The sequence below is a fragment of the Melopsittacus undulatus genome, chromosome 1 (assembly GCF_012275295.1).
Source record: "Melopsittacus undulatus isolate bMelUnd1 chromosome 1, bMelUnd1.mat.Z, whole genome shotgun sequence".
NCBI classification, from domain to species: Eukaryota; Metazoa; Chordata; class Aves; order Psittaciformes; family Psittaculidae; genus Melopsittacus; species Melopsittacus undulatus.
The window spans coordinates 111,219,005-111,234,016 of record NC_047527.1 but is presented as its reverse complement, the minus strand read 5'-3'; the positions used below and the strand labels follow the sequence as shown (position 1 = coordinate 111,234,016).

The 15,012-nt window shown below is 34.7% G+C and overlaps 1 protein-coding gene across 3 annotated transcripts in view; it reads right to left on the bottom strand.

Moving 5' to 3' along the window:
- The window catches only part of CUL2 (cullin 2), a 49,526-nt gene that overhangs the window by 5,261 nt on the left and 29,253 nt on the right, over nt 1-15,012 (bottom strand). For all 3 annotated transcript variants that reach the window (XM_031052441.2, XM_031052440.2, XM_013129991.2), the window contains 11 exons: nt 14,094-14,256; nt 12,789-12,913; nt 11,187-11,294; nt 9,382-9,441; nt 8,888-9,016; nt 8,696-8,782; nt 8,051-8,203; nt 7,600-7,677; nt 5,643-5,709; nt 4,156-4,358; nt 479-580 (listed from right to left, as the gene is read on the bottom strand). In XM_031052441.2, coding sequence (XP_030908301.1) covers nt 479-580; nt 4,156-4,358; nt 5,643-5,709; nt 7,600-7,677; nt 8,051-8,203; nt 8,696-8,782; nt 8,888-9,016; nt 9,382-9,441; nt 11,187-11,294; nt 12,789-12,913; nt 14,094-14,256 — 1,275 coding nt within the window. The remainder of the gene's footprint in view (nt 1-478; nt 581-4,155; nt 4,359-5,642; nt 5,710-7,599; nt 7,678-8,050; nt 8,204-8,695; nt 8,783-8,887; nt 9,017-9,381; nt 9,442-11,186; nt 11,295-12,788; nt 12,914-14,093; nt 14,257-15,012) is intronic.

The following is a 15,012-nucleotide window of genomic DNA, read 5'->3' as shown; positions in this document are numbered from 1 at the left end:
GCAGAATTTATTACAAGGTATTGACTTTGGCAGCATATACACCTCTTGTACAAAATCCTATGTCTTAGGAGATACAGAGGGAACATGGATTATCAAAACTGGAGTTAATTTTAGTTACCAAGGGACATAAAACCATAGGAAAACAGATTTCATTGGTTCTGCTGTTCCTGGAATAAGTTGCTTTTATAAACACCACCAACAAAAAAAGTCTCATTAGGTAAGAAAAGCTAAATGTCAATCCCCCTTGGTACAAGAAGACTAGTTCTTGTTTATATTTTACTTCCACTTTCTTATTCCCCATTCTATCTTCTCCTGCGTATCTTTTACGTACAAAAAAAGCCACCACTGCTTAAGCTTTAAATTTAAATCTTACACAGGAACACTTACATCTGCTTTCACCAAGCTAATACAATACATTCAATATTAGAACAATAACATTCCTAGGCTGTTCAAGCTTGAAACACCAAAGAATACTTGCCTGTGGTGTGTCTTTCTGCATCGATGTAGTAATTTTAAATTTTGTTCGTTTACTGCTGAAGCTCATATTTAATGAAAATGTAGACTCTGCCTCTATGTCTTCCTGCAATAAAGAAACTTTTTTAAAAATCAGGAATGGAACCAGAAAATGATAACAATTTACTTTGAAAAAAATCACAGTTACGGGCTTGCATACACACAAACCATTTCAGGTTTGTAGCTGGAATTCTAAAATGCCACTTGAACCAGGTCAATATTTCAAGCTACGGTTTAGCTAATCTAGAAATCAAGTCTATTTTAGAAAACACTATAAAGAACTCTGACATACATGAATTTTATTAAACAAGTTAATATGATTAAAGTAATTTCTGTTTTAATACTTCAACAGCTTAGATGCAAATGGTCACCATTTAACTCATTTTTTCCCTGCAAGGAAAGGAGGATTTGCATTTATTTACAGCAGAAGCTCAAGAGAGAACTGTTGCTTTCATAACTATTACTAATGTTGCCTTGCAGAACTTACAGAAAAACATCTAAGCATTTTGCTATGTTATAGCAGAAACAGTTGACAAACTGCAACTTGTACAGTTCCACATCTATGTGTACATTTCTATTTTTATCCTACCAGAATCTCAAGTCTATTTCACATGTAAATGTCCAGTTCTTTCAATAAATGGCAACTATTCCCTGCAGCCCAAACACCTTTACATTCAACTGATCTTTGCAGTTTCCAGGCAAAAGCCTGTACAAGTGTCTTGGTTTCAGCTGTAAGAGTTATTTTTTTTTCTCTTTTCTAGCAGCTGGTGCAGTGCTGTGTTTCAGCTTTAGTCTGAGAGCAATGCTGATAACACATCAGTGTGTTAACTGTTGTTAAGTAATGCTTACCCTGACCAAGGATTTTTCAGTCTTGTGCTCTGCCAGTGAGGAGGGGCACAAGAAGCCAGGAGGAAGCAGACAAGACACCTGACCCAAACTAGCCAAAGAGGTATTCCATACCACAGCATGTCATGCCCAGTATACATATATATATATATATATATATATATATATGTGTGTGCGTGTATACTGGGGGCAGTATATATAACTGGGGGTAGTTACTCAGAAGGCCCAGATTGCTGCTCTGGTTGGGCTGAGCCTTGGTCAATGGGTGGTGAGCAACTGTACTGTGCATCACTTGTGTTTACTGGGTTTTTTCCTCTCCCCTTTTAGTTTTATATTCTCTCCCCTTGTTGTTTCCCTTATCATTAGTGGTAGTAGCAGTTTTATATTATACTTTAGTTACTGGACTCTTCTTATTTCAGCTCGTGGGGTTTTACATTCTTTCAGTTCTCCTCATCCTGCCTGGGGTGGGGGAGGAAGTGAGGGTTTGAGCAAGTGGCTGTGTGGTGCTGAGTTACTGGCTGGCCCTAAACCATGAAAAGAAGTATTACCAATTTTCAGCAGAATAAAGATACTGGGCTTCTGAGGTTTTGGAATCTTGCCAAAACTCAAGTGCAAATACTTTAGTGAACACAGTCAATATTAATCTAAATTTATATCCAAACAAATATTCATTTTAATTTTATATTCTGCATTATAATATTTCATAATATCCAATAAAGGTACAGAAAATTTAACAAAGGACAAAGATCAAAAGCTTTAAAAAAATATAAACTAACACTAATTTTAGCATTATTCTGCTGACATGGTTGAATGTAAACCAAAATAAATTGTGTTGTGCATGAACTCAAAAAGCATGACTCCAATGTTTTCTTTTGTTTTCCTTCTATCAAAAAAACCCAAACCCAAAACAACCAAACAAAAGCAAACTACAACAAAACTCTAAACTTTACATAAACTGTACATACACTGTACTTTTCTATATGGCTCAGATACAGGTAAAGAGAAGTTAGTACATTTAACTTCACTGCTTAAGCCACTGAAGTTCACTGGTTATTCAGTAAGTAAGCCGATAGACTGTCTACAGATCTCCTTTCACATTGCTGGATGGAGTGCAAAGCAAACAGAATTAGCAGAGATGTTTGAATACAATAGCTGGAAGTTAAAGAACCAGAAAATGCAGTGGCAAATACTAAAAGGTAAAAGGGTTAGAAAGCCATGCCATTCACGCTTCAATGACATCAGTTTAAAGAAACTTATACAACAGACACAAATAAATGCAAATCCTTTAAATAATGGGCAACTTTCTAAGATTATGAAAAAATCTCACTGTTTTCTGTAATAGCTCCCAGTGCTATATTTCACCCATGGTTTAATAGACATCTTCCCAGCCACTGTTCCAACCTGAGCTCATTTCTAGATATTGGAAGCATGTCCTATGCTTCAGCCAAGCATCAGATCTTCCTTGTGATCTCACTTTCCATTTTCTAATATTTTCCTGGTTAAAAAAAAAAGCAGCTATCAGAGCAGCTTTGGATTTTTTTCTCATAAGTGAACAGCTTATCTCAGTTTCTTCTGCCTGATAATGTCTGAGTAACAGGCATACTTGGCTAGCTGGAAACTCATGCTAAAGTCTGTGTGGCATGTGCACGCACTTCTGCAGTGTTCCTTACATGACAGACATCTGTGCCCTCTGCTGTATGGGAAAAAGGGTAACTGGTTTCATGTAAGTCATACAGAAGCATGAGACAGAGTCAAAACCAGAACCACTATCAGCTATTGCCTTAACCACAAACAAAGCTTTGTTTACAGCATGTAAAATTGTGTACAGTTCTGGTATACTGTGTACAGTTCTGGTGTTCTCAGCATAAAAAATACATGGAACTGTTAGAATAAGTCCAGAGGAGGGCCACAAGGATGATCAGGAGACTGGAGCATCTCCCACATGAAGACAAGCTGAGAAAGTTGGGGCTGTTCAGCCTGGAGAAGAGAAGGCTGCGTGGAGACCGCATAGCAGCCTTCCAGGATCTGAAGGGGGCCTATAAGGATGCTGGGGAAGGACTATTCATTAGTGACTGGAGCGATAGGACAAGGGGTAACGGGTTAAAATTTAAACAGGGCAGGTTTAGACTGGATATAAGGAAGAAATCCTTTACTGTAAGGGTGGTGAGGCACTGGAATCGGTTGTCCAAGGAAGCTGTGAAAGCTCCATTTCTGGTGGTGTTCAAGGCCAGAGCCTTGGGTGATATGGTTTAGTGTGAGGTGTCCCTGCCCATGGCAGGGGGGTTGGAACTTGATGATCTTAAGGTCCTTTCCAGCCCTAACTATTCTATGATTCTAACATGGTTGCCATTACTTTCAGTCTCCTAATACCACAGTATTTTTTCTTTTTTTTTTTTTTTTTAGAATTTCTCTAAGACTCTTTGGTTTACTACTCTAGCTCCTTTCCATGATCCAGTACAACTCTGAAAGTGGTATAGTCAAAGAGTATCTCCTTCCACAGCAGCAAGTCTAAAGCCATATGGATGAAATACAACAGAAACAATAAATAATTATTACCTTTTCAGCATACCATGCTGTTACAGGCACAGAGAACCTACATGACACAGATAAGTCTACTTCCTCCTTATAAATACAGATTTCTAATTGTCAAGGGTCAATAATACAGTTTAAGAAAAAAAGAAAAAGAAAACAGTGGATTCACCCCAGCAAAACAGTGGAACCCCCACCAAACCCACAAGAAGTATTAGAATCACAAGACTGAAAAGATTAAACTCTTTTATATCATTATTGCATTACCTTGTCTGAGTCATGATTGATCATTTTAACATCAAGCAAGGATTTGATGGTTTTTGTCAGCTCCTTCTCATTCATTTGTGTACTATCCTGAAGCTCCTTGTAACTGACAGTTTCACTGTTGTTGAAGGCAAGCAACACTGCCATTTGGTATGTTGTGACCATGGCTACATAAGGTTTGCACAAATAATTCATTTTTACTTCACCTGTAATGATACAAGTAGTATTTTACAAACCAATGGGATGTTCTGAAAAGTCATCTGAAGCCTAACTAGTAGATCTCCTCTTATATTTCCAGACAGTCAATTCACACCTAAGTATGCATTTAACACTTGGAATGGGAAGATGTAAACTGATGCTGTTTTTATTCTATAGAATGTGGTCTGCAACAGAAAAGCTCTCTTTTTTTATGAATACTTGGAGTAACAGTGTTTTCAATTAAAAAAGAAGCCTACAGTCTTGAATTTGAATAATGCAGTATAATTTATAGTAAGAAAAAAAATAAAAAAGGAATTCCAAATAGCCTCAACACATCAACTTCAATTAGTAAGAGCTTACACAGAATGACAGAATAATTACATGAAAGTTGTTTCAAGGTAAGATTTAAAAACAAAGTAAAAGACTTGTCCATTACTTTTTTCCCTCCACAATATTAATATAAACAATAAAAATAAGGGGGAAGAGAGAAAAAAAAAGAGAGCAAAGAGAAAAAAAGAGAAAGAAAAGAAAGAAAAAGAAAAGGGAAAGAAAGAAAAGAGAAAGAAAAGAGAAAGAAAAGAGAAAGAAGAAAGAGAAAGAAAAGAGAAAGAAAAAAGAAAAGAGAAAGAAAATAGAAAAAGCAAAAAGCTCTGAAGAAACCTGCCTGAAAGCAGATTTATATTTTCTGTGTGAAGGTGAGTGTGAATTAATGGCAAACTTCTATTATCAGACCTAAATTCTCATGACATTATATGGTTGTATGCTAGTCTGGTTTTCACCTCAGTGGTGCTCAGTAATTAAAACATGATATTGAAAGCATCTGAAATGAAATACAATTGACTGATGCTTAGTAAACTAAACAACTATTTTATATTCTTAGATGTTTTTAAACATATATTTCTAGAGAGTAAATATAACTATAAATACTTTACTTACATATCTGAGTAATTATCACAGAATTATTTAATATTCAACTAAAGGACGTCTAATGCTACAGAAACAATTCCAGGGCAATTATTTTTAACTCTGCAGTTCTGCAGTACTGGTTTGTAGTTAATAATGTATAATTCTAGTTTTACTTGGACTTAGTAGATCACAGATAACATATGCAAGTGCACAAAACAAACTACGGAAATACTAAGCTGCAAATAATAATTTATAATGCAAAATAAGTCAGTGGACTTTATATGGAACATAATGCTCCAACTCCAAAGTCTGTTGCCATTTGAAAAGAACTTTCAGCAAACTGTCATTTGTATAGAGCATAAGTTTAGCAAAGCACTTATTTTTACCTGTACAAAGATAATGTAACCAAGTAAGCTTCCTTCCACTAAAATGTTGACTGTAAAATAATTCAAACTGCAAAACAAAATGAAATGCAATTAGTCACACATATAACTACTTACAATAGCTTATTAGCACACTACCACCCCAGAGAAGAAATACGGGTTTTATGTACACCATACTGGATGCAAACATTGCAGATCAATTCTTGACAGAATTTTCCTTTAGAAGATGGGTGATGCTGAAACATGAGCCATTTACCGAAACACTTGAACATGTGAACGTATCAATTGATGACTAAATCAAAAAGATTGTTGACGCACTCATACTCTCGAAGTACAAAATACTGTAGTTGAACAGTGTTCCAAGAAGTATCAACTCTACTGGACTTAAAAGAATTTCTGGGAAGTTTTAGCAATCAATTTTGTGAGGTTTTATTATTCTGTTCCATCCAATTCCATACATAAAAAAGTGTATTTCTAATTTTTCACCTTGGTGAAATTATTCTGTATTCCACAGCTTTGAAATCTTATTTCAAAACAATCCAGAAATTCCTGTGTACACATCAATTTGGTTTACTCTGATTTGGTCTGGCAACTTGAACATTAAAGAAAAATCCAAAAAGGGGGACTTCAGACCTCTTGAAAATTTACGTATTTCTCCACCCACAAGCTTACATAGGATGAAAACTAGTATTTGTATACCATTCAAATAAACCTTGAGCTTGAAAATGGTGCTGAACAATTTGCCCAGATACAGAGGTGCTTTCCAGTGTAACTGCAAAATGGTTTTTCTTCTTTCTATATCCTGGCCAGAGTATTAAGAGAATTCTCTCTTGATGGATCAATGATCAAATTTGACAGCAAAGACAGACATTGTCAGTTTTTCAAAGACTCCCCAAGGTTATGCTCTGTTTCCTCAAGGAATAAGAAGTATAATTTAGAGCATTAATTCTAGACAGGCATCACATTAATTGTTCCTTTAAACAAACTTAAATAGTGAAGTTAGGCAAACAACCCAGACTCTGAGCTGCTTCTGATATGCAAATCCATAACAATTTTCCAACTGAGGCATGACTGACAATGCTCCTACTTTAACCTCACAAAGAACAGCAAAATGCCATCAATCATCTTCTATAGATCCCATAGTATGGGTTGGAAATTGTTACATTGCTAAAACCAAGTGCCACTTAATACAGTGGAAACAAAAGCAGAATAAATAGTTCTAATATTTAGTAGCAATACACTGAAAGCTCATTCACTGCAGAAACGTAAATATATAATGTTCTATCAAATAATATCATTTTTTAATTTCCTAAAATGTACTTCAACATTAAATACACTTCAGCAAAGATCAACACATATATTCTGTATTTTAACACAAACATTGCAGAGGTAACATTTAGAGCACCATAATATAATGAAAAGTAATAAAATATTCCACCTCCACAAAGCAGAAATCATCACATGAAAAGAGAACATTTGGCCAAAGTAAAACCTTTACTGCTTTAAGAATTTGTAAAATTAGCTTTAAAGAAGTTTTGCACCAAGCCAAATTTTGAATGGCTTCTACAGGAATACAGGACAAGAAACCTGCATCTACATTTTCACCCACTATTAAATCTGATCCAATTTAATATTAGAAACAAAACCTTCTTTTATCTAAATATGAAGAATTGGTTTCAAAGGTTACAATCAACCTAGTTCATTTGACTGTATTTAGTAGTATCCCCTTCATCAATCATGAAGTGTAGAAGATGTGAAAACGAAAAGCTACGCAAATACTTACATAAATTCAGTGTACCATTTAAGTGACCTCTCCAACTTTAATACTGACTGGAAACAAGATAGCCATGATTTACAAACAAAATGAAGCAGTTCAGGTTTTTCTCTGTTAGACTGATGATCTTTTATTTGGAGCTATTTTACATTTTCCATGTTTACAAGAAGTCTCCTACTAACCTACCATCTGTACACTTTTTTCCAGTTCCTGAGGAATTGCAAATGTAGAAGAAGGAGCCTGAGTTAGAGGCCATGCACCAGCCTAAAGGTATCAGGAAAAATAAAAGTATTAACGTTTTCATACAACATATACACTACAAAAAAAAACCCCACTATTAGACAGCTCTATATATTATGCCATAAGACTAGCAATTTCCACCAGAATTTTTACTGCTCATTATGCATGCCCCACTGAGGTATTAATTCAAGACAAGAAACACAAGGGATTTTATGTCATTACTCCTTACTGTACCATTGGGTTAATTCTAATAAGAAACACTAGGAAAATTAATTATTCCACAAAAATCACAGTGTCAGTTTCCATATGAGAAATATTCATGGAAAATGGTTCACTTGTTATCAAAATATAAAAATTAAGTACAAATAATTCAATAGTAATAAACATACATTAGTACCTGTAGAACATATATCTGAAAACTAATTCCCAAATCTATAATTGTGTCCTGGTTTTTGATGAAGTTGTTGAATTTATTGTTGAGATCAGCACTAACACTCATGTCTGTATACATTCGATGGAGCTTGCTGGTAAATTCATAACCACAGGCTTGCTGTGAAGAAACATTATAACAGGTTTTACAGTGAAAACAGTACTTATACACATTCACTACTGATATATGGAAAAAATAGTTAGCAAAAGCATTGTTAATAAATTTATGAAGAACACTAGTTACAATAGAAAACAAACATTAAAGCCCAAGATTATAAGATTTACTTCAGTTTGACTTTCTATAGACTTACATGAGCAACATTATTTATAGAACTGAAAGATAGTTTGTGAAGGTCCTTGGTACTTTTTAAAATGAAAATATCAATTACTTGAATGTACTTAATAAAAATACCCAAAACCTCATAAAAATCTCAAATGCGTTGGTGATACTTAGCTGTGTATCTTTCACAGACTACTAAGAAATTAGTTTTTCCTTTCAGCTATTGGAAACAAGATCTATTAACTGCTCAATTATCTCTGGCACCATCTGCTGCTTCCTCTCAACATTACATTCTGCTATGTCTGCTTATTCTGCATTAGAATATTATATTACCTTTAGTTTGTTAATCATGGCTTCTTCAGAATCCATAGACATAGACAAACCATGAATTAATCTTTTTGCCAACATTCTGGCATAGAACTAGATAAAAAGAAAAAAGACATGAAGATTTTAAAAACCATAACCACATTTTTCAAGTGTACTTTAAGTGTAACATTTTAAAGTTTATCGAGTTTCAAAAGTTACCTTTTGGAATACATCTTTGTCATCAATGTATTTGAAAACAGTAATGAAACTTGTAAGTTTGTCTTCTACTTCATTCTCTGTCATTCCCTTTGCTGATTTCTTCAACAAGTTGTCACAGTACTTGGCCAGCTCAAGTTAAAAAAAGGAAAAACAAACACAAATCTACTTGTCAAGCTTGAGAACAAATGTATGCCAAGGTACACCAGACTTCTACACAAGAGTTGAAGCACGAAGTAAGTCACAGTCTACAGCCTCTTTTTCTATTACAAGGGCTGTATTCATAGGAGAACAATACATATATCTACAGAAAATACAAAATCTGTATAAAAAATAACAACTGCATCAAAACCAACCCACAAAATGTGCACACAGGTTAAGTTATTCCTTACTACTGAAAAACGAGGTTAACTAGTGTGAGAAATCATCTGTGTGATGGACTCCCTGCCAATCCATTTGACAGTATTAAAAACCAGTACTTTCTATGTATCACTTACCAACTCAGGTGCTTTGCAGATTGACTTCGGCTCCCTATAATTAACTACTGATGTCAAAGCCTACATAGGAAGACAGAGCAAAAAAAAAAAAGTAAATTGCTTAGAACTTTTTATGAAATCTGAAGAAATTTAAAAAAAAAAAAGTTCAGACCCTATAAAACTGAACTACACAAAAGGGAATAAAAAAGAAACAATTAATAAAAGGGTTTGAATTACTGTTCTGTAAGAATGTGTGTGTTGAACGTTTTGATGTGGAAAAAACAGAGGAACAGAGGTTAATTACAGAAAGTAGCAGAACCAGTCAAGTTCTGGTTAAAAACTTAAACATAGAAGTATGAAGATTTTGGTGCACACCACTGCTTATGGTCCTAAAGGAAGGAACCAAGGAATAATTGCAGATAAAGCAGATTTGAGCAGCAGCACATCAAGAGCAGCTTACATGAACAGCATTTATCTTGAGCTGAAAAACATACATGGTGAGCTCACGACAGTAAGAATGGAAAGATCTTTTGGTTGTTGGATTTTTTGTAGACTAAAGAGGAGAGGAAAATATTGTTGAAAGTGGAAATTCAAAGCAATGCAGTACAAAAAGTATGGTAGCTGAAGAAAACCAGGATACGATGAAAAAGAAGGAGATAATGGAAGTTTAGAATTGGAAATTGTAAACAATAATATCAGAATCATCCAGGTTAATTTCTAAACTACATATCACATTTAAATTAGCTTTTTAAACCAATACTGAGCCAAAAATACTGTATGACCATAGTTCCTAGGAATTATAGTTCCTTTATAGTAACAAACATTATTTTTGTTATTATAAAGAAAAACTGTTGAGTAGCTTTTGCACAATGCCTCAACATTCCAATATTTGATAATAGGTCCCTGTAATCCCTGTGGGAAACGAATGCATGACTTGACCAGAAATAGCAAACTCTTTGAAGATTTGACCACTCTTTCGCAATAATACTAAAGGCCACAGTAGCAGTTTTGACATCCACCATGAAAAAACTGACAGCAGATTAAGATTTTAAATATTTATTGTAATAAAATCACTGAAATGAAGAATTGATGTATTTAAGGGAAAGTACACTGCATGTGTGCCAGCAAATACAGCTGGCAATCTCGTATTACTCCACCTTCTGGTACATGACGTTAGCTGCAATTGAGACAGAAATGTATCAGGGTACTAAAATAAGTATTTGTTTTAAAATAATAAACAATTATTTTCTCAAAAGCACAAATACAGATGGATAACTACTACTGATATTATTACTGATGTATTCATCACTGTGTCTTTCCAGATTAACCTTGGCTGAAAATTATGAAATCCTAGACTATGACCTTACCTACAAACTGCAATTACTGTAAACACCACAAGAGAACAATGAAAGGTACGCATGCATCCTTAGACAGGAAATTATAAATAGGATTTTAAACATTATGGCAGCAAGCAAACTGAAGTTCAAATGCACAGAAGTGTCATCAAGCTACCCAAACCCGCTTTATTTATCTATTTAGTATTGGCACTTAAATTTACACTAAAAGGGTCAGCTCCATTTTTGTGTTTTGAATTACAATGAAAAGAAGGTATTTTGTTCAGAACACATTTAAGTACTAAAGTGGTCTCCTTCGTACATACCTTTTCCCTAAACACTGGATTGTCTTTTGTTCGATTACATATCTAAACTAGAAAAACTGTGTAAGAACGCCATCTCTGAACATGTGTTGATGTCCTGAAGAATTTTGGTAAGCCTGAACCAGGGCCTTACGTTTTGTTTTCCAATGCTTTTTTTTATTTAAGTTACCTTGTCAAGGGCACTCATAAAGTGTTGATCACCATTCAAAACCGTGTTGATGAGCTGAACAAATTTACTATGCACTTCCAAAACTGACTCCACAAACTGAGTTGGCATCTGAAAAAGGCAGATAAAACAGAAAGCAAGTTAATGAGAAAAATATTATCTACACACAAATATATCTATATTAGTTGTACATTTTCTCCTAATTATTCTCTCCGATAAAAGTTAAAAACATAGTATATTGATCTCATGCTGTCTACACTTTGCCATCATATCCCAAAACCTTTTAATAGCCCTTTCAAAAACCATAGACACTAACACTTAACTAATGATTCTGTCATTCTGTGAAATACAACAATCAAGCCAAAAAGCTATTGAAATAAGTGAACTGCTGCTTCTTCTACACACTGACTTCAGAGACAGAAAATCTGGATGAACCCTTTGAATTTTCTTACATAGGATAGTTACCAATCTAATTTAGTGCACCACATTTCAGCATAACCTTTTGTATAGAAATGACCAATATGATTTAGAGGAGTCCCTACACAGACAAGCAGGTAGGCAGCAATGCAACAGTGTGAAATGCACTGGCTGTATCACATGACAGCCCAATTGCATTCACAGATCACACATGAAAAATGTTTTGATGACAAAGTACTTAATCCACACAGGCTATGAAGCTGCATCACCCTTATGGCTCTGCATTCACTTCCCTATGTAGACACTTTTAGTTTGAAAGAATAAACTCAATAAACGTACAAATAATCTCAAAGCAAAATATACTACTGAAGACTTTAGCCCATTTTCAGTATGCACACAGGAGTCACAGAAGAGTAAGAACTCCTGTGCAGTCAATAAAAGAGTGAATTTATAACAGTTTGCATCTGTATATTATTACAGACAGAAACACTGGGTGGCTAAAGTCAGCATCCGAAAGTGATCACAGATCTAGACATCAAGATGTACACATGCACAAACATAATGCCAGATGAAAGCTTGCTTGTTTCTGTACAGCAGTGCTGGGGGAACAAAAATGGAATACAGTAATTTAAATACATATGAGCAGAAAAAAGTGTAATGCACTTTAGTAAAATAATTAAGCTACAGTATTTTCAGAAATTACACAAAAATATGAGACTGAAAAGCTGTTAGTGAAAAACATCACACTGAAATAAGGACACGATGTCAAGCCTTTACAAATAACGTGTAATTAAACTAAATGGAATCATTGGTTCCTTATGTACAAGAATGTCGAATACCGCTGACTGAGAGAAATTCAGGAAAAAAAATACATACACAGAACAAAAGGACCTACTTGCCATGACAGCATTAAACAAACAATTAGAAATTTCTAGCTGTAGTTGTTTTTGGGTTAGATCACAACAAGCAACTCTCAGGATAGGTATGTGTTGCACAGCTAAGTGTGCTGATTAGAAGTTACAATTTATCCATAACATTCCAAACCAATTTCATATAGGCAAAATTAAAGGAAAAAAAAAACCAAAAACCAAAACCAACACAAAACAGAACAGACTAAAAAGAAAAGGGTAAACATTTAATCTGAAAAGTTAATCAAACAGGTAACCTGAGCTGCCTGAGGAAACTCACATTTTCCTGAGAAAGATTGCTGGTTGCTCTAAGGCCCTCATCATGGATATGGTTTTGTAGTTCCTGAATCATATGAGGTAAACCACTTGACACAGCACGAAGCAGAGTATACATATTAGCCATGTCTGTAATAGAGATACATTTTTATAGAATATGCTTAGAAACACTAAAAATCAACACTTAATATAGCACTACCATTTTACACAGAACTTCCCAAAGACTGAAACATGACTAACTGTTCTGAAAAAAAATAAACAATAAAAAATTAACATACACTGGATCACTGATAAAAGCAAAAAGGGAAATAGTAGGGCTAATATCAGCATTTAATGAGTACTGCCATTGTGACAAAGTCACTCTTCTTAAATACTATTTATTTAGGAGAAACTCCAAGAGGAGATGTGGGCTAGGATGGAAAAGTATGTTGTGCCAGCTTATTTTTATCCTTGGCTTCACTAAATCTCCCTTAGCAGCAGCTCAGTAAAATTAGTTAGGTATATTCTTGACATTTCGTTATGCTCTGGTGGTGGCTTGAATTTTTTCTCAGGTTAGAAAAGCTGTAAATAAGCAACTGTTTTTTGGTGGGGATTTTTTTATGAGTTTTGTTTTTTCTTTCTTAACAATCCAAGATCTGATCAAATTTGTCAGACTCTTTGGAAATTGAATACTACCACTGGGTACAATTTGAGTTTGACTGTGAAAAATAATTTTTTTCCAAAGAATAGATACCATCTTCCATGCAAAAATAAGCATTCTTTCAAGGGTAAAAGGTATGTAGTCATCAAGAAGCAAATTTCTTTTAGTCAGGCAGGGAATATAACTATAAGAGCACCTCCCCTTATAAAAAGGATCTGGGACGAAAGGTCACAAAAGATTTAGGACAATAAAAAGTGGCTATTAAAAGTAGCCAAAGTATTTTATAATCCTGACTGATTATGATGATGAAAAATCTGTAAAGACAGAGTCATTGGTTTACAAATGAAGACACAAGCATAAAATATGATCAATTCTACAGGACACAAGACTTCAATGTGTTTTTAAGGTAACTAAGACACAGAAAGAGTATTGGCTGAAAAAAGGGTTGTTAACAGTAAAAAAAGGCTTTGACTAGGTTTTTAGAAGAATAAGAATGTATTACACGGTAAAAGAAAAATGTCATTCAGGCTTTAATTGGGCTTTCTAGGTAACAGTACTAGTACTAGCTGAAAATGCTTAAGCACATCGAAGGTCACCAAATAAAGACAGCAAACGGCAATGCTAAAAGTACAAAAACGATTTCCACTTTCTGTGACCACTGAGACTTACCACTTCTTTTCTCTTGTCTGATAATATTGTGACATTCTGCATGTAGAAACTGCAAGTGATCAGCTACCATTCTCTGTTGGCATTCATGAATTACTTTGCCATATGAGCTGGGATGCAAATATTTCCGACACCGCATTTCTTCATCTTTTAATCTACCCAAAACCTACAAACAAGTTTGGAAGCTGAGAGCTGACGAAATACTAACAACCAATATAGAACCACACATATACAGCAATTTATGTATGTAGAATGAGACACACAAATAAGTAACACACTTTAAAAAAGAACTTGTCCAGGATGATGAAAAATTAAATTTGCTATTTTTAGTAGGGCCATCTAACAGCAGCCAGTAGTTCTCAAAACTTCTTTTTCCCTTCAACTCTGGCCTTCCCAGTTTCTCCTACTTCACTTCCTACTCCTCCTGAGAAAGTTTTACCACAACACCTAATTATATGATTGTAAGAGTCACTTCACTGTTCCAAACTCACATGCTTGTATGTAAATATCTACTCAAAAGGTGTAGGAGTACATCTGAGCTATCAATAAAAACTTTCTTTATAACTTTCATGAGGGAAATAGGCATTATTATAAAATAAGTCATATGAATACTGACATAAAAGTAACTATATCTGGTGAAGGTGAGGGAAACCTAAGGAGAGAAGGGCAGGCGTAGGCTGTTAATGACAGACAAACTGAATCTGCGTTTCTTTTGGTTTAGCTGAAGTCTTAGCCTGTTCCTGAATTTCACCTCAGGTGTGCAACCATTAGCTTTTGTTCCTTGTGGTTGAAAGCAATCTCACAGCCTTCTCAACTCATCTTGTTAGTGTGGACAGCACAGCACTGAAGACTGACTCCTAGCCTTGTATTAATCTTTGCTTTCACGAGCAAGGTATAAGAATTACAAGCAATTTAACCACAA